The sequence below is a fragment of the Cygnus atratus genome, chromosome 2, assembly GCF_013377495.2.
Source record: "Cygnus atratus isolate AKBS03 ecotype Queensland, Australia chromosome 2, CAtr_DNAZoo_HiC_assembly, whole genome shotgun sequence".
In the NCBI taxonomy this organism is placed as follows: domain Eukaryota; kingdom Metazoa; phylum Chordata; class Aves; order Anseriformes; family Anatidae; genus Cygnus; species Cygnus atratus.
Genome location: NC_066363.1, coordinates 34,643,024 through 34,661,867, shown reverse-complemented (window position 1 = coordinate 34,661,867; position 18,844 = coordinate 34,643,024). Strand labels below are relative to the sequence as shown.

The 18,844-nt window shown below is 42.9% G+C and overlaps 1 protein-coding gene across 1 annotated transcript in view; it reads left to right on the top strand.

Moving 5' to 3' along the window:
* GSDME (gasdermin E) overlaps window positions 1-18,844 on the top strand; it is a 94,140-nt gene that overhangs the window by 30,178 nt on the left and 45,118 nt on the right. Inside the window, 7 exon segments of the mRNA XM_050709255.1 lie at window positions 3,903-4,016; window positions 5,426-5,520; window positions 6,403-6,633; window positions 7,707-7,899; window positions 13,325-13,454; window positions 13,456-13,497; window positions 14,518-14,638. Of these exon segments, the coding sequence (XP_050565212.1) occupies window positions 6,423-6,633; window positions 7,707-7,899; window positions 13,325-13,454; window positions 13,456-13,497; window positions 14,518-14,638 (697 nt within the window). The 5' untranslated portion in view covers window positions 3,903-4,016; window positions 5,426-5,520; window positions 6,403-6,422.

The window sequence follows — 18,844 nt, the reverse complement described above, 5'->3', positions numbered from 1 at the left end:
GTCATGAAATAACTGTGTGCTGCAAGTTTTGGCTGTGCAGTATACCTGAAGAGCATTTTCATGAAGACTGAATGCTCAAGGCATGTGTTCAATTCTAAATGGGTCCCATTTGCAGCCAGTTTTGATATCAGCCTTTGAAACCTTTAGGTTAATTGCTGCATGGCCCCAAAACTGTCTGTTAATGCCCAGAGCAGGTTCTGTCTCTTCTAATTAATGTGAAGCATCTTAAAACTAGCTTATGCTGGCTTGTGTCTATCTTGAAAAGATGGAAATTTCCTTGGTGCAGGTGCCCCTTATTTGGTGCACACCAAACCACCAGTAACATCCTTAAACTGACTGGCAAGTTTCACTATTTTCGTCTCCTCCCTCTCCAGAGAACATTTCCATGGTAATGTGTTTCAGTGCCACTTCCTGGCTTGATTTCTCAAAATCTGCTTTAGCAGACACTTGCATTGGAAATGAATGACACGTTGCCACTCCACGGGTAAGCACGTGATTGCTGATGAAATGTGCTGTTACTAGCCACTGGAGGAGATTATGACTGGAGCTAGTGATTCTGCAACTTGGTGGTGATCCTAGAAAGAGGACTTGTAGGTGCTTTTTCTCACGATGAGGCTCTAAGCATGGGTTTATTTTTTTTCTATTAGCCCATAAAAAAAATAAATTATCACATATGCAGCTACTTACTTAGTAACATTCAGGTTATTTGCTCTGTGAGCAGGTGCAGCCTAAGAAGAGAAATCTATTTATCATTGATTCACTGAGGGTGTCACTTAGGAGAATCAGAAAGGGATGACAGACTAATATCTGCTAAAATTAACTGGAAGTTTTGGATGATGTATGTAGTTAACAGAATGGAAGACATGGGTACTACTTACCCAATACACATTAACTGTTACCTCTCGCTCAGGCCTGTTCATTTAAGGGCATCCAGCGTTCAACTTTTCTTCTAAAGGCCAGGCTTTACTCCATTAAGATCTGGTGCTTCAACATTTGTGACCATCCCCCACAGTCCCAAATGCTCTCTCTTTGACCTAGAAGTGAAGAACCTGGCTTGTGGCATGGTTCACTTGAAAAATATTTCCTTGATGCTCAGTAAATATCTTGAAGAATTACTCCTTATGTTTCCATGGACTCATCAATTTCTCCCTGGACCAGTCCTATCATAAGCACTGAAGTTTTATTATTCTGGTGTTGCTTTGCTTTCAAAGAGGTGAGCTATATTCACTGAGCTCACTGTATTACACTACACTTCATAAACCCGTCTACCACACTCCATTGACTGCATTCCTCATCTTCCAGTGCTGTTCAAGGCTTGAACCAGACTGAGAACCAGAAAACTTGTCTTGGGAACTCCCATTTGGACTGGGGCTTGGACTGGACTCCAGCCATGCCAACAGCACTGACCCCACCGTTGCAAATCTGCAGCCGCACACACGGCAGGGGCATTGCCTCCAGCAGATTTCATACACAAGGTGTTGATCCTCTGACCGTCAGCAGTCCCAGTCAGGTTTGAGAGGATGTCTCAGGAATTTTGTATGTAATTATGTCATAAAATGCCATCATCTGGCAGTTCTCAGGGAAGAGCTGCCTGTGCTACATGACTGGAAGTAACCTAGCAAAATGAACCGTCCCCTCCCCTGGCTGAGCTGACAGGAAAATCCAAGCCCTCCACCTAAGCCCCCCTCAGGGCCATGCCACCACACGGGGGTCCCTGCCGCACACACACCCACCCCCGGCACCAGGGCTCAGCGGGCAGCGCCCGCCATGACCGGCAGCCCAGACCCCAGTGCAGCTGCCCTTCAACCCCTGAGGAAGGTGAGGGGCACGGGCAGCCAGGAGGAAGGCGATGGAGCCAGGGAGTCCCTGGAAGCCGCCCTGGGGCTACGCTAGCGGACAGCAACAGCGCCCCTCACCCCGCCGGGCCCAACCTCCATATGCTGGGCGGCGGCCGCTGAGCCACAAAATGGCGGCGGCGCTCGGTCCCGCCTCACCCCGCGTCCCGGGGCGCCGGCACCCGGGCGGGGCTTTGCTCCTCGCCTCGCCTCGCCCCGCCGCGGTGCTGCCCGTCCTCGCCAGCTCTCGGCGCTGGCCAGGAGCCCCCTGCTCCCGGTGCTGCCCCGGGCTCCTCTCGGGGCATCGCCCCCTGCGCCTCGCATCGCATCGGGGCGCGGCGCATCCCCGGGGCGCGGCGGCGGGGATCAGCGGGGCAGCCGTGAGTACCGGGGCGGGCCCGGGTAGGCGGAGGGGCCGGCAGTGCCCCTGCTGAGCCCCCTTTTCCTCGCTGAGGGGCTGAGGGAGTGGGGCCACAGTGGGGTCCAGAGCCCGCATCCGAGCCCTGCTGCCCCGTGTGCGCGGGCCGTCCCTGTCAGGTACCGCTGCGGCGGCCTCGGGGAAAAGCCAGGGTCTGGTTTCCCTTCCGTGCCTGCCCGTATGCCACCCGGCTGTTTTAAGGAAGGAAAAAAACCCAGAACCCAAACCGCAAACCGTAGAGGTTGAATCACTGCAAATCACGCGCGGTGCAGGAGCGTCGGAGGGGAAGCGCAGCACTTGGGTGCCCGCTGCAGCTGCCTCAGTGCCGGGCTTGGTGAGGGCGGCACATGGCTGCGCGCCCACACGAAGCGCCTCATCCCTCAGGGCCGGCATCACCGTCTGCCCCGATCCCCAGGTGCGCAGCTGTGAGGTGCTGCGAGGCGAGCATCCCCAAAATGGGACCTGGTGGGATGGTGGCAGCCGGCCTCGGGGTGAGGGCACCATGACCCTTGTGTCAGGGCAAGTTAAACCCGGGGGGGTTCGTGTGGCACCAAGTCATCTGAGGCACGTGCTGGAAGATCCTCAAGGCTCAGAAGAGAGAGCTTGTGAGCTTTTGTGGGTTTTTGTTTAAATATAACTTATCTAGAAAGCAGGCAAAAATAACTTTAAGGTTTCGTAATAAAATACATGTACTGCTTGCCATCTCTTACTGACTTCAGGAGCCTTTCAGGACAAGCTCTGACTTGGTTAGAATTCAGAGGGTGACACATGGTAAAGTTAAAGTCTGGCAGCTCTTCTGACTGCATGCCTGCTGCTTGGTCCTCTTCGGACTGCAAGAGTTGTCCTTAGCATGCCTTTACGACAAAATGTGACCTATTTGGTAGTCCAGTTGTCACTCGCTTCCCAAGTTGCCTGTGCACTGTGGTGTTCTGGGTAACCTTACACTGAATGGAAAAAAGGTGTTGGTTTGGGGGGTTTTATTGGTATGTTTTGTAAAGTGCATGTGTATACAGAATGTCAGAAATATTGGGCAGCTGTTCAGAACTTGCTCTTCTGTGTTGACAAAGGTAAAATCTGATTATTCATTAAATGTTTTTTTCAGATCTAATGATCTACTATATTGAGTTACGGAGCTGTGGTAAATGAAAGAAGCAGGGTAAGGTTTGTTTCTTTAAATAATCAGTAAAGTTGCTGTAAATATCTTTACATGATCTCATCCTGTTCCTTGAATAATCTGCCCATAGCCCAGGTTCAGGCTAATTCAAAATTTTTCGGTAGGCGAGAAAGCTACTCCTCCATCCTTTTCTGCTTTCACACCTAGCTATCAATCTGCAAGAGTGAATTCACTCTGACAAGCTTTTCCTACCAGCTTTGATACCTTCCTTTTTAATTCTGCCAAACCAAGCATGGTTCTGACAAAGCTTTTCAGAGCAAGAAACAGCAAAAGGAGAGTTTTCTTAATGCTGTGTCTGTAACCACTCTGTGATCACTTGGTCAGGATGCCCTCGATCGTGGTAGTTGTATTAACTCTCAGTAGTCTGTCATTTTGTGAATGAGTGAAACAAGATACTCGGGTGCATTTTAGAGTGAATGTTAAAGGCACTATACCCAAAGAAATATAATTTGGATAGAATATTATTACTTTGCAGGTACTGCTGCACCAGCAAATAGACTCATTGCAAAGACATTCCCAATGCAGCAAAGTGTAGGAGACGTTGATATTGTCATCCTGATGCTAAAGACAGTACCAGCTATCCTACCTGGTGAGCCTCTGCAGTTTTCATAAGCACTCTGTGGTCTTTCTCAGATGTCCTTTTTGTCCACCAAAAGCCTGGTAACTGCGAGCGAAGTCAAACCACCATGAATCAGAAAGGAGCTTTATAGAATGGTGTCATTGGTTGTTCTCGTGAGATTTAGTGAGTGTGTAACAGAAAGACAAATCACGAGAACTGTGGTGTGTTTTTTTCCTTCTCCAATATCTCTTCTCATAAGCTCCTTAGGATCGGTGGGCCTTTTTCATTGAAGACAGTATGCCCACGTGAGTCCATTGTGTCGAAATGGGATCAGAATGAATGAGCAATCAATCACTTAAAGCACAGAAATGCTTGAAGAAAGGGAACAGTGGCTAATGCAGGGCAAATTGCCATGATGGTCCCCTCCATTACAGATCAGTCATCTGGTTAGTTGTGAAATATAAAGTCATCTAAAAGAAGTCCCCAAACCCTCCACCCTCACTGTTTTCTTTTTCTTTTTTTTCTTTTTTCTCTGCTGCAGTAGAGCTACATTGCTTAGTAAAACCACATTACACTGAGATTAAAACGGGGGAAACTTATGGAGAATAAACTTAAGAATGCAAAAATCAAACTCAGTTTAGAGCCTAGGAAAAGGTAAGGGAAAAAGAAAGTCAGTGGAAATACTCCCAGTATGTATAGCTGGGACTGTGCTGCGAGTTTGTTGTAGCCTCAGTTTATTATGAAAGCCTCAGAAGACTTGAGTAAAATGTTAGGAGACTTTGACATTGTTCAGATCCTTTCCCTCGAAATGTTGTTGGGAAATGCCCTTTACTTGTTTACGTGGAGAACTAAGAGTGGGCAATGGGGGTTTCATAGGAACCTCAACATGAATTGGTAAATACTGTATGAAATATTATCTGAAATGGGATTTGGGGAAAGCTAAGCTTCTATGTGCAGAGAAGGGTTTTCTTCTCTCCTCCAACTGATACTAAAACATGAAGCCTGAATTCCAGCCACTAGTATCTTTACTTGGTTTTCCATTTTCCCTCAATTGTGAGTGCTCTCTGCAATATGTTTTTGTTTGGTTGTTTGAAGTTCGTCTTAGCTAATTCTGGCCTTTGTTTGTAATGGACAAACCTAACTAATCTCTTTGAAGCAGGACAGGTGATTAATTAATGGAAAACATGTGGGTCACCTATTTTAAAGAAAAGAAATGGGCAGCTAGGACATCCTAGGCTCATAGTTGAACTTCACAGTGTCAGCTGGAGGATTCAAAGGAGTGTTGCCAACTAAAAATGTAGAAATACCAAGTAAAAGAGCTGAAAAAAAAATCTGATGAGACTAAAAAACCGGTTTTTTAGATTTGCATGTTTAGCACTCCTGAATGGTAATTTTTACCATTTCTTCTGTGACTTAAGCAAACTTTCTTGTTAATACAGCGAAATGCATTGCTTGGGATAAAGGAAACCTTACGCAAGAAGAGATGCCAGTATTTTTAAATTTACGACAAATTTAAGAGCTACAATAAGATAATGTAAGTACCTGTTTAGCAGATATGAATAACAGTTGCAAGCAACATATGTTTTATTTAGCTGTAGTTACTCTAATGGGAAACAGAAAATTGGAAAACACTGGAGGTAAAAGGTTCAGAAGGAAAAAAAATGAAACGGGACTTTCCAGGGGCAGAGTTCAGAAAGAGAACTTAGTTACAAAGCTGCCAGTATAAAAAGCAATATTTGTTGCTTTTTATAGAGGATTTTTTACTATCCCTGTATGTGTTAACAGACTTAAAACAATCAAGATAATCTGTATGAATAATATCCTATTACCTTCTATGGACTAAGACAATTTAATGTTAGGTAATAAACGAAGGAATCTGTGGAGAGGCAGGAATCGTCTGCCATTGCACCTGTGTTTTTGTGATCCTTGGAAGTCTCCTCAGGGTGCTCATTACTAGACGCTTTTTCTTAGAACTTCAGGTAGGTTATGTAAGGTTTTTTTGTTTGTTTTCCTCCCTAGCAAATGAATTATCCATGGGTGTTCTTTGAAGGAATTTTTCAGCTTTAGATTTAATACTTCCTTTCGCACATATCTTGCTTTCTTCATTATCTGCGTGCTCATGAATTTCATGGTTATTGTAATGTTAAAGCCTTCCATATCATGTTTGCAGCGCATTGTTCTTATTCGTTGTTGCTTATTTAAAATTTAAACTAAAATTGTTTCATCTGTTACTGTGAAAACTTTTTTACTTTGGGGAATGTTGCTTGGACTGTCAGGATTCCCAACTCAGAGTGGAAAAGATGAGGTGAAAACAGCAACTGTTCCTGTATTAATACTGTGAAGAACTTCTTAAAGTGAAAATGTAAGTATTTGTACTTTCCCATTGTAGTTTTGAAAAATAGATTTATTCTTTCAGGCTCTAAATGATTCTCCAAGATGTTTGCAAAAGCAACAAAGAATTTTGTGAGAGAAACAGACAGCGGAGGTGACTTGATCCCTGTCTCTCACTTGAACGCCTCAGACAAGCTGCAGCTTCTCAGCTTGGTTACAAAGAAGAAGACATTCTGGTGCTGGCAGAAGCCCAAGTATCATTTCTTGACAGTCTCCTTGAGTGATGTGCTTACAGAAGACAAACCTATAAAACCAGGTAAAGCCATACTCGGGCAGCACTGTTATTGTACATAAAAAGCATGCGAAGCCGAATCTTCTTTTTGTTATTCTCAGTCATGTTACTAGAGGGCTCTTTTCAGAGGAGTGCTCTGAAGTATTTTCCATCCTTAGGAATGAGATGGCTGCATCTTTTTCTCACTTGACTGTTCATTTAGCTCAAAATAATACTAAGAAACGTTTAAAAAAAATGTCTAGATGGACTACTGCAACTGAGTGCTGAAGGCTGTCAAGCCATACAGCGCTGCCATACTGTTTAATAGCAGTGCTGTCTGCAACCTCGGGAGCTCCCCTAGAGTATTTTGGGGAGTTTTCAGTGTGTCTTAGTAGTGTGAACTGTTCTACTGGTGATAGCAGACCAGCGAATGCTTGCAGGTGTTATCACGGCGTCCCTTCTTCTTGCACAGACAGTTAAAAAATAGTTATCCTTGTATTTATTTCTCCATCCAGCTGCACCAGTGCTAAACAGGTAATAGGAGTAATGATCTGGAACCCTCTGTTTCTGGGCATGACATGATTCCGAATGTAGGCAAACAGATAGTTACTTATGCATAGATTTTAATTGGAGCTCAGAAAATAAGCTGAGTCTGTTCTCTGGTTTATAGACGCATGAGATTCAGAGTTTGATTTAAGCCAATTAGATGTTTCCACTGGTTTTCAGTGAGCTTTGGGACAGGCTGATAATGAGATACGTCAAGATAATGGCAAAATATTAAACCTATTATAAGCAGATCTACTTCATAGTTCTCCCTTGCTGCTGAAGTAAATTTCTGCCATGCTTTTTAAGTCTTCCTTAGCATCTGAGCTCAGCATTTCACTCACCAGATGTTTTCCTAAAATGGCAGAATGTAGAAGATAGCTGAGCAAAGGCAATAAAAATATGGAGCAAGCAGAAGTTGCAGAGCTGTGAACTTCCCTATTTACCTGTTGAGTACTCTTCTTGCCTTCATTAACGTTAACTGTGTTTTCTGTTAGTTCTTGTTTTTCTAATGACTTCAGGACTGTTTCAGCGCTTGTCTTCATGGGTAGCAATTAGTTTTATTCTTTTCCTAGTGATTGTGGAGTCTGACTTCGCAAAATACGTGGGGAAATTTGAAGATTTTGTTCAAGGAAGTATTGAAACTTCGTTTGGAAAGATCAGCCTGGGAGCTGGAGGGAGGGGCTATGTGGAAAGCCAGTCCTCCTTTGGAAACCTGAGGAAGCAGGAGATTGACTTGCAGCAGCTTATGAAAGACGTCAAGGACAGGTATGCTTCAAGTGTGGGCATTGCAATGGCCAAGAAAGATTTATTCTGGGATAAATGTGTGAACCAGACGTGCAAAATTAGTATGCATCTAGTGTCAAAAAAATAACATCAGTCAAGATTTAGAATCTTGTTTCTAAGAGTAGATGGAGTGCTACAGAAGAATATACTAGAATAATTTGTATTTAGAACAGTAAGCTTTCACTTGGTTTTCTGGAGTGTTACCTGCTAATCTTCCTGTAGCAAATGAGATTTACTTCAACGTATTTTGGGGTTATAATCCTGCATGCAACTAAATACTTATAATTATTTTCTACACTCAGAAGTATATATAACTGTATATATAACTGTAAATAAGTTGCTTGTTAAAATACATTTATCTGGTGTAAGGACCTGAAAGATGCCACTGAATTGCTCGCGTGCTAGACTTGGAAACAGGCTGAGACGCTGACATCTGATGAAGAAGATATTCATATACACAGTCCCACGGGACTGTTAAGTGGGTGTGGCAATGACATAGTCCAGTTTAACGTGTGTGTGTGCCTTAATGCAAGGAGCTAGTTCTTGGCTCATGGAGTAGATGCTCAGAGCTCATTTAAAGCTTGTGACGCAAATGGTGTAATTGATAGAGAGTGAGTCTGGCTTTTGTTGGGTCACCGAAAGCGATGAGGATAGCAGAATTTTAATTTTATTTATTTTTTTCTTCAGCATAACTCTGAGGCTTACTGGAAATTGTGGCAGTTCCTTACAAATAAAATTCTAGTTACTAATTCATAAATATTCTGCGATTTATGAGAGAACTTGTCCATGGGTGCTAGCTTCCGTCTCCTTCATGGAGCATGGTGTGGAACTCAGGAACTCAGCATGCAAGAATGTTGTTGCCTAGAAGTTAGTGATTTGGGATGCAAAGTGTTATGGTACTAAGAGGATGTTTACTGGTCGGTCCTTTTGGGATGAAGGTCAGTTAAGTGCTCTTGATTTCCTCTAATTACATACGTTGCTTGTGCTTGTTATAGAAATAATAAAGCAATAATTGCTCTAAACTAAATTGCAATTGAAAGTGTTCTTGTATTAGGCTGTTTAAGTTAAAGCTAGAGATAAATAACAGAAAGCACATGCAAAAATGTCAAAGCTGATACGTCTTCTGTACTGTCGTGTGAGTCTTCAAGGTTCAGAAAGCTGGAAGTGCTGAGTGGCAGCAAATTGGTTTCTTGTCAGTTCTCAGGTGAACCTTAAAAAGGACAACCCCGCTGATCTTTAATTAGATTCCAGATGCTGCATTGGCCCTCCTTTTCAGAAAAGGCATGACAGCTGAAGGATGTAGGATGAGATCCCTCCTGATTTGCAAAAGCAGTGCCATTTTGCATACAGAACACGCTTATTAACATCATATGCAAGAGAAAAATGAGTGGTCCCTTTAGGTTGATGAACTTCACGTATTTGATGATACCTTATTCTTGCTTTTTGTATTACTTCGCGCTTGCTAGTTCAGAGTACTGAAAAATACTGATTTTAGGGCAGAGTCCTATGCTTTAAACTAGTGGTTTGTCTAGTGGGTAGCATCCCTGCCCACGGCAGGGGGGTGGAATTCCATGATTTTTAGGATCCCTTCCAACCCGAGCCATTCTGTGGTTCCTGTTTTCAGTGGCTTGACCATTCTTGAAGTCTCACTGTGGTGCAGACGTTTTGTTATTTATTCTTTATAACAACTTCAGCATTTATGAGTATGATGAGACAAACGTTCATCACTTTTCTACCAAATAGGCCACGTGAGCAATACAAAGTCACAGTATGTTGGGAGACGGCATTGAGTAAAATCAATTGTGTGCCTGTGATTTAAAACCTCAGGAGGATGCTGAATAGAAAATAGAGAAGCTGTGTCACTTGCACTCTCACAAGTCTTTGGTATTCTTGAGGAAGTTGTTCTATAAAGTAATTGCCAGGTTATTCTGTGGGGAAAATTGTGAAGTGCCATCAATAAGCTGACTAGAGCAGATGCTTTGTTCTGGTATGACAGTAGAAAGTAGGTCAGAGAGGTTACATTTGAAACAGATTAACAACAGAAGTATGTGTCTGTGCTTGGTGTGCAGTGCCTGAGCGAGGGCTGGTAGATTTTACTCTGGCACTGTTTTACAGGTCTTTATTTGAGAAGGGACAAAGCTGGGTAAAGGCTGATGCCATGCAACAAGCAGCATTTGGCTGGAAGACATCAGCGTACTGCTCCACGTTATAAACAAAGTGGAGAAGACTGAACAAGCAGAGGATTTCTGGAAAAGCAGTTGAGCGATGTTTTGAAGGCAGGCATGTGGATGTTGGGGAAGAAGTTGTGTTCAGAGGCTTTTGAGAGCCTCGCCCAGCTGCCCATGTCCGGTGTGTTGAGCTGGCGTTGCCCTGTGCAGGGCAGAAAAGGTTCTTCACTCACATGGGTAGCTTGGACTGGGAGGGTTTGAGCAGGCAGGCAACAGAGCTGACAGCAATGTGACGACAGTACCCACAGCTGAACCAGTTCCTCTAGGCAGCTGTAGTGAATCGGTCAGCGTGTTGCTGTGAGAGTTGTGGGATAGGGTACTGAGAAGCCTGAGCAGGTTTTGGTGGCAGGACAGTCCTGGCCTCGCTCTGGTGTGAATAGTCCGGCCAGAGACCTTCCCCGCAGGGGAAGACCCTCAGTCTCGGCTGTGGGTTTTAGGAGTGCGAGCCTTAAGCTGTGAGAGCCTGCTGTGTCGCCAGGTGTTGTCTGTATGTCTCTTGCCTTCCGTTGGTTTCTCCCTTTCTCCTTTTTTTTCCTGCTTCTGATCTGCAGCAAGCTGCCTTTGTGCCTGTTTATTCTCCACTCTTTTCCTCATGCAAGAAGGAGAAAGTTGAATAAAAGTGGTGGAAGCCTTTGCATTGTAGGATAGTGGAAGTGTTAAATCCAATCAGATGTAAAGAGTGAGACCAGAACTCAGATTCTGTTCTGCTCATGTTTGACCTGGGGAGCTTCCAGCATAGTAAATCGTTGACCTCAGGAAGGTTATTTAAGAAGAACAAGCTATCAAACAGAAAACCATAATCCTTCTCTTCTAAATGATCTATATTTATACAGTTTTATACTGTGTGCATTGATAACAGCAAAGCAACATCTCATTTTACTTGATAGTGTTTTCTTTTGTGTACTTCAGCTTCTCAAGTGGGGAAAGAGTGCAGTAACATAGCACAGGTCACACAAGGCTGCTGAGCGCTCCTGTACGATAGGTGGTGAAAGATGGGAAGAGTGAGGGTTGCAGAGCAGAAATAAGAGCTTTGAAAAGTGACCTGTTTAAAAAAAAAAATGGCTTCCATGTGCCCGCATGCCTGTGTTCTCAGGGATTTAACTCAACCATCTTGCTCATCTTGCTGTCCTTGATATTGAGAGCTATGGTAGCAAATGGGTTTGGCCCTTGCAAAAGCACACTCGTAGATTCAGCGGCCATTGTCCTGCAATATTTTAAGCTTTGCTTTGACTGTCAAACTTTAACCCTGTGGCATTTTGCCCTTGATGCCTCTTTTCAACGATAATTTAGATAAGCCAGGTATTTGTTTTACCTCGTGTTGTCTCCTGTGTGAGTCACTGTCCTGTGCTTTCCTGTGAGAAGCGCAGAGCGTTTTCTTCCGTCGGCTGTCCTGTGACGCCCGTGATGTGCCCACACACACAACACCACGGCCTAAGGCACTTCAGGGCAGAAAGCTCAGTGCCAGAAGTCTGGAGGAGAGCATTTAAAGAAGAGGCTGTTCATAAGGGTGTGTGGTTTTAAACTCCCTAAACCCAGTGGGGAGAGGCATTTCTGCTGTTCTTCAGCCGAACTTCAGAGCCAGGAGCGCAAGGGGATCTGAGCCAGTCCCACCTCGGACAGAATGTAGAAGTAAATGGAAGAGAAAGTCTCTGAATTATTTTGGTCGTTCATTTGGATAGGATTAAATCAGGCTTTGAAATCCCTCATGTTAACGTTCATTCAGAAACTGCAAACCTGCTTTATCTGTGGTTTTCTGCCTTTGATTGTTTTGTTTCTTTTGCTCTTACTCACAAGTTTGTCACCCTCTAAAGCAGGCAAAAAACACGTCATACGAAAGCAACTGACAAATTGCTTTTGTACTTCTTCATTATATTTCTTCACTTGTGGCTTCTTAGGTCGTATGTTAGAACTTCGAGTTGTCTGTGCCTTAATTTATATTTTCGGGATGCTTAGCCCACCTCTTCAGAATCATAAATAAATATTGTGAAGGATATGATAGGCTTGGTGGTCTTCCACAAGATGCGCTGATAATTAATAGCTCCAGTTTGGCAGGCACTTCTAAGAGCAGCAGTGTTTGCGATAGCCTGACATTTCTTCAGTTTTTCTTAATCCAAAGATTCACTGCATTCCAAGCATGAAGCATGGCTTTGCACCACAAGAAAAGAAAAGTTCTATTAATAATCTCAGGAACGTTTGGGGGTGATTTTCTAGTGGCTGCTGCATTGCTTCAGAGGTATTTGCTTTCCCTTGTTTAAACAATCAACTTTCAGGTTTCCAGACAGTTCATTCCAACTGATTGAACTTTCATATAAGCATGTAACTCTCCAGAGATCAAAAATTGCCCCGGGATATTTTTTATTTAATGAAGAGCCAAGCTGACTTCAGACTTATACAGACCGCATACATCCAAAACTCCAGAATCTAATAAATCTAAACCCTTTTAATTAAAAGTGGAGATATCTTGATTTAAATAAAGTAGAATCAGAACATGTCTTTCCATTGTATTTTTGGGGAATTGCCATTTAGCCCCATGAAAAGCCATTTACAGTAAAATAGAGAAGAAAAGACTTCAGCCAGGGGAAGCAATCTTTTAATCTTCCAGATGTCTTGCAAGAGTTATCCGTTCTTAGAAAATACGACATCCCATGTGAGGACCTCTCCAGTGGGTATTTTGGAAAAGTATAACATAGTTGACACATTTTAATCAGTCAAATACAGTTAAGTTGCTGTAACTTATCAGTTACATTTTAAATCATGAGGTCATACAGTTAATTAACACAGGAGTTCATAGTGGGTGGTTTTTCTTAAGCAACCTTTTTCAGTCCCCACATCCATGAAATTTTTTGTCTTCCACCTCTAAGTATGTGGTCAATGCTGATCATCTCCACCAGTTTAGGGTTTAAGTGAAGACCAGAACAGGTCTATAGCAAACTGTGAGGGTTGGCTTCAAGCTGTCACTCTCAGCCTTCATCCCTCAAGGAAAAACGGGTGACTCAGAATTTGGAGCGAGAATTTTCTTTTGTGTTATGTTCTTAAATGTATTTTTGTGTGTGTGGTGAGGATTTTGATTTTTTTTTTTTTTCTGAGTAAGAATTGCAGGTTAAAAACTTCTTGAAACAATTAAGAATATGTTTTCTATGTCCTATCAGTTGTGTTAATGGTGTCTCTTCTTGTTTCAGAATGATAAATATGAACAGTAGTTTACTGCAACAAGTAATAGAAAGAAAACGTGAAGTACTGTGCATCTTGAGAGAGAAGATAGTAACAACTCAAAAGTGTACGATAGCTGAACATATCCAGACAGAAGAAAAAAATCAGTGGTCTGCTGGGATGCAGTACAAAAACAGTAAAGGTAAAAGATACTAAAAGATCTGTAAGGAACAGAATATTTGTCTAGTTAAACCGGCAGACTATCTGTGAAGAAACTCTGATTTCTCATTGCCAAATAGACTTCAGAGTATTTTTTTTGTTTTTCCTTAACATGTTAAACTCTCAGTTGTAAGAAATCACCACGTTACTTGATTGCGAAACTTCAGAAGTACAAACCGCCTTTCCCGTTGCCTCACTGGCAAAAGGTGTCATCTTTTAGTGTGAGCCTGGAGTGGGATTTCAATCAATACTGTAGCATTATGATTGAGTTTCTCTAGATTCCTGCCTACAGCAGACCATAAACCAACAATTCAGTGAAAGTTGAAGAGCAGAAAGCATTTGCTGAAGCAAATTCAGTTGAAAAGCCAAGTAATCTTTTATCAAAAATGTTTGCAGTGTCTAGTGAGTTTTAATGCTTCTTGAGAAGCTGCTTGTTTTCTATCATGGGAGTAGAGATTAACTGTGTAGCGAGGACATCTGAAAAATTGCTAGTGAATTGAGAGGGAATTACCAAAGTCAAAACACATGCTCGTCCTGCGTAATTTCTTTCAAAGCTTCAGATGAATCACTTTTGCGTCCAGGGAGTCTCCAGTGGCAGACACCTGGAGTTCAACAACTGTCTGTGCAAGTGCCATTGTCCTGGTACTAGTCCCTAGCTGGGCAGAAGGGGTATGAGGATAGAAGAGGGTAGGGATGGATACTGAAGTGGGTGCCACTTCCATAGCGACACAGGGTTTCTGATTCACGTGACAAGAGCTGCACCTGAAGGTCAACTCTGTACTTGAACAGGGTAGCTGAGAGTTTGGGAGCTGCTCTTGGCACTTCAGTGCTTTTACCTCACTGCTCATTTTGTGCTTCTTTGAGACTTTAGATATTGGATGTGCTTTAGTTAGACATCATAGAGTAAAGTATGTTCTTTCTCTGTGTTTTTTTCCCTTACTCAATTTTGTGTTTAAGCTACACAACAGCTGAATCAAATAAACAGTGAATAAATGTCTTCTAGGTTTCAGTGAGTGACAGTGGAAGTACGGTGAAGGATTCTAGTGTGATCCTTGAGATTCCTCCTGCAACCACTATTGCTTATGGCGTGATTGAACTCTTTATAAAGTGCAATGGCCAGTTTGGTAAGTATAAAGCTTGTTTTCTGTGACACACCATTCAACTGTGAAAAGAACTGTTGTGCAAAAAAGTTCTGTTGTGGAGAATGTTTTTTCATTCCCCTCCATGAACGAAGGTGTTGATGTCGTATAGTCTCTATTGCCTTGATAGTTGTTATTTGTGTTGTGAAATGTAGCTCTTCTGATTTAGTAATGCTTTTTCATCTGTTCGCGTAAGTTATAGGCTCATAGAATAATTTAGGTTTCAGGAGTCCACGGGAGGTCATCTGACCCCAGGCAGGGCCAATTTTCAAAGTTTGATCCAAGTTCAGTGCTAGATCAGCTTGTTTGTAATCCTTGTCTGGTCAAGTTTGGAAAGTCTCCAGAGATGGAGGTTCCATAACCCCTTTGGGCAGCGTGTTCTTATGTTTGACCGCTATCATGACAATTTTTTTTCTCCTTAATCTTTAATGGAATTTTTCCTTTCTTTAAGTTGTCTCTCTTGCCTGTTCATCCCGTCATCATACAGAATAGCCTGGCTCTGCCTGCTGCGGCTAGCAATAAGGTGTATTTTCTTGAGGCTGAACAAACCCAGTCTCTGAGCCTCTTCTCATACATGACGTTCTCTAGCCCGCAGCAGTCTTGGTGGCTCTTTGCCTTCTACTGGCCGTTCTCCCAAATGCCAAAATGAAGAATCACTTTCATCAATCTCCTAGCTATGTTCTTGCTAGTACAGCTCAGTACGCAACGAACCTCAAGTGGAAAGGGCACGCAGGTGATCCTCTTGAATTTGTTGTCCATTTTTTTCTGCAATTTTGCTTCTAGCTAGCTGGCCCTCTGCCTGTGCTGTTCTCTTCACTTTAGATATTAGCAGGGACAGCGAACTGGATCTAAATGTACAGTCAACCAGGAACGTTTAGACAGCAGACATGCTAAGAAAAGAATAACTTACAGAGTGTAGGACTAGAATTTAAACTTTTTTTTGTCTGGCTTACACTTTCTTATATAGATTTTTCCCTGAATGGTTGCAGAAATGTCCTTACTGTGTTTTCTGGTTGTGTTTTTGCTTATTTCAGGTCAAATACTTTCAGGTGTCAATTTTAAAACTACATTGAAATCGGTTTGGGGAGGAGAAAAGGTAGTAACTCTCCTCTGCAATATCACCTGTTTTTTTCTTTCTTGCCTGTCCTCAGATAAACTCCCTAACTTAAAGAAGGTTTCAGGGGATGTTATGCAAGAATGAAGAGAAATCAGATGGGCTGTGTAGGGCTGGAAGTCAGAAAAGAGTGGTGTAGAAAGAAACAAGATACAATTGAAGTGCATTTGGGATTTGAACCCAGGATGTGCTTGATTTGGCTAAGAAATACAGAAAATAATCTCCATCGTTCTCCATCAATTGACTTCTGATATTAAGGAAGCATACAGGTTCAGGAAAATACATAAATACCACATAACCTGAAAGAAAAATCTAAAATGTGGAATTGCTCTGACATATGGTGAACACAGAGATACACTAGAGGGCATTGACTTCATGGTCATAATAGACCTGTAATTCAGGGAAATCAGGTGCAGTTAAAGCTATTTGACTGCGTAGGCATGTAGCTGATAGCCTACTTACATGATTTCTAGATGGAAATTCCTATGTCTTGCTAGCTGATGATAAACACATGGGTGTTGTTAATGTTCTGTATTTTTCTGCTCTTTTTTCATTTGTTTCTTTTTCCACTTCTTTTCATATTTCGTGTCACATCTTTTAAGCCTCATAAACAACACAACTTGTTTCATGTTTAGTCTCAAACAATGCGCGTCTTGCCTCTTTTTTTCAATTTGTACTATCTTCCTTTAACTCAGTGCCATTGACAAGGTTAAGTGGAGGAAATAACATCAAAGTTAAGGACTTTCCAGCGAGAATAAGTATGGTGGAGCCTAGCTTTCACCTTCTTAATGTCTGAGCAATGGTAGATGTCTGTATATGGAAGTAAAAACAGCTTTTGAAGTTAAAGCTGGAGACTAATGTAGTCCTTTCTCATAGGACTGAAAGTGGCCAATAGCAGGTGTAACATAACGGGATTCTCGTCACAGATAATTATGGAATAAGGTACATGCATGTACATTTTCTTGTTCCTTTTTCTTTGCTGCTGACAGTCAGAGCTCGAGTTACTCGGTAAGGAAGAATGGCATGTAAACCTCCTTAAAAATGTCCTGGCTAATGTGACTGCACATTCTTGGACTTAAAAAGGTTGGATCGTATTCCAATTTTTTTACCACAATGTTTTCCTATAATCATTCTGTGAGTGTGTGATTTCTACAGGCTAATTTTCTACTAGATGTAAAAGCTGTTCCTGTTACAGGCTTTGTAGTTTTACCTCTCTTCATTTCACTGCAAATCCCCTCCTTCCTTTATGAAGCTGGATGTGTATAGTAGCACTGGACTGACCTGCTTTGTTCTGTTCATTGCTATGTATGTGTGACATTCTTCCTCCTAAACACCTCTAAATTAAACAGCCCTAATCTTTACAGCATCTCAGTGCAAAGGAGTATCTTTGTCTCTGACCGTTTCTGATGGTTTTTATTGATCATTTCTGTATTTCTCCAATTTTTGTTAACGTTTCTGAGTAACTGACAGGATCTAACTGTGCTAGTGGAGGTTTGTCGTTGATGAATGTGAGAGAATTCAATAGAAAAAACACCACAGTAGTTTGTGTATTCTTTCATTCATTTCTTTTCCCTTCTAAGAGCCTGATAAAATTAATCTTACAAGAGTAATTAACAGTCCTGTTAATGCAGAACTTTTCAGAGTCCTACGTTTTCCTCTGAGCTGAGTCCTATTACGAGCTTTAACAGCAGGGTCTGTATACTTCTCTCATGATGCTGTGTATTGATTTCCCTTATAACCGTCATTCTGCCTTTGGAGGGCAGATAGTTTATTAGCACTGTCTTCCTCCTTCGGGATTCGTGTGAAAGCCTTGTCATTATCCATGGAAGTTACACGAGCATGTTGGCATAGTGGTGCCTTTGCTGCTGTCCTGAGTTGTGTTGCTTTGGGAAGTTCTTCAATTTGGGTTAATCGCTTTCTGCTCCTCTGTAGCTTGCTCTTCTCTCTGAAGGGTTATGCAGGCATAAAGGTCTCTTTCTTTCTCTGTGGCAGAGATTTCTTTGTCTGCTCTCCCTTTGAAAAAGCTTTTTGCTGATGGAGTGCTCTCCATGCTTTCTCATCTGCTTCGAATGTGCTTAATTTGGTGAGACAGACTGTACCAACTGCAGGAAGGTTATATTTAGGTTTTGTGCCTGGTGCCTGTGAGCACTGTGCTTGATTAGTTACATTTTTTCCCCTTTGCTGTCAGGTACTACTTTAAAATTGGCTTTCTCTAGTTAGCCTGCCAGTGCTCTTCTGCTTAGACCTGCTGCAGAGCACCAGGGATAGAGTTTCAAGCCTTGTGTTTGAGTTGCTAACAGATGATCCAAATAATGCATAGGACTGATGATATTGTGCCCCAAAGATGCAGAAAATCGCACACATGAGCACAGTACTCGATGCTCCAGGTTTGTCAGCATAACTCTTAAAAGGCTTTCAGTGCGCCATACAGAGGTCCGATAGCTTCATGAAGCTGGGGGAAGGGGGAACAATTCAATGGCCGGACATAAGCAGTTCTCTTGGGGTAAGGTAGACCAGGGCTTGTGGTTCCAACAGAATGTGTTGAAGATGAACCAGACGGGGTAATCCAGCCACGGTGTGTTATTTTTGTTATTTCTATGATTCTGTAAAACTGAGGAACAACTTATCACCTGGGAAGGTGGAAATTTTTGCTCTCAGCTGTTTTCCCAGTTGGGCCAGCTCACCTTTGTGGCTGCTCCCATCCCCAACAGTTTCCCATTGCCCTTGGTGGTGGTACCTTCAGGCAGCCTCTGGTTCTTAGGTACCCTTAGGCTGCACTTGCAGGAGGCCAGCAGCGCCTTCCAAGGATGCTGCAGGTTGCCAGGCCCGGTTCCCCAGCTGGCAGGCATTCTGTTCTGGCAGGCTTTTAGGAGACTTTTGGGGTCAGCTTTTTTCCCAGTCCGGCCAGGAGACGTTTGTGGCTGCTCCCGCCCCCAACACTTTCCCATTCCCAGGACGACTTCTCATCCCCCAAATGACTTCTCACCCCCAGGTCTCACTCGGGGACCCGCCACCCGCAGCCGCTCCCCATCAGGAGCAGACATCCCCAAACCAATTGGCGGTGCGGGCAGCGGGAG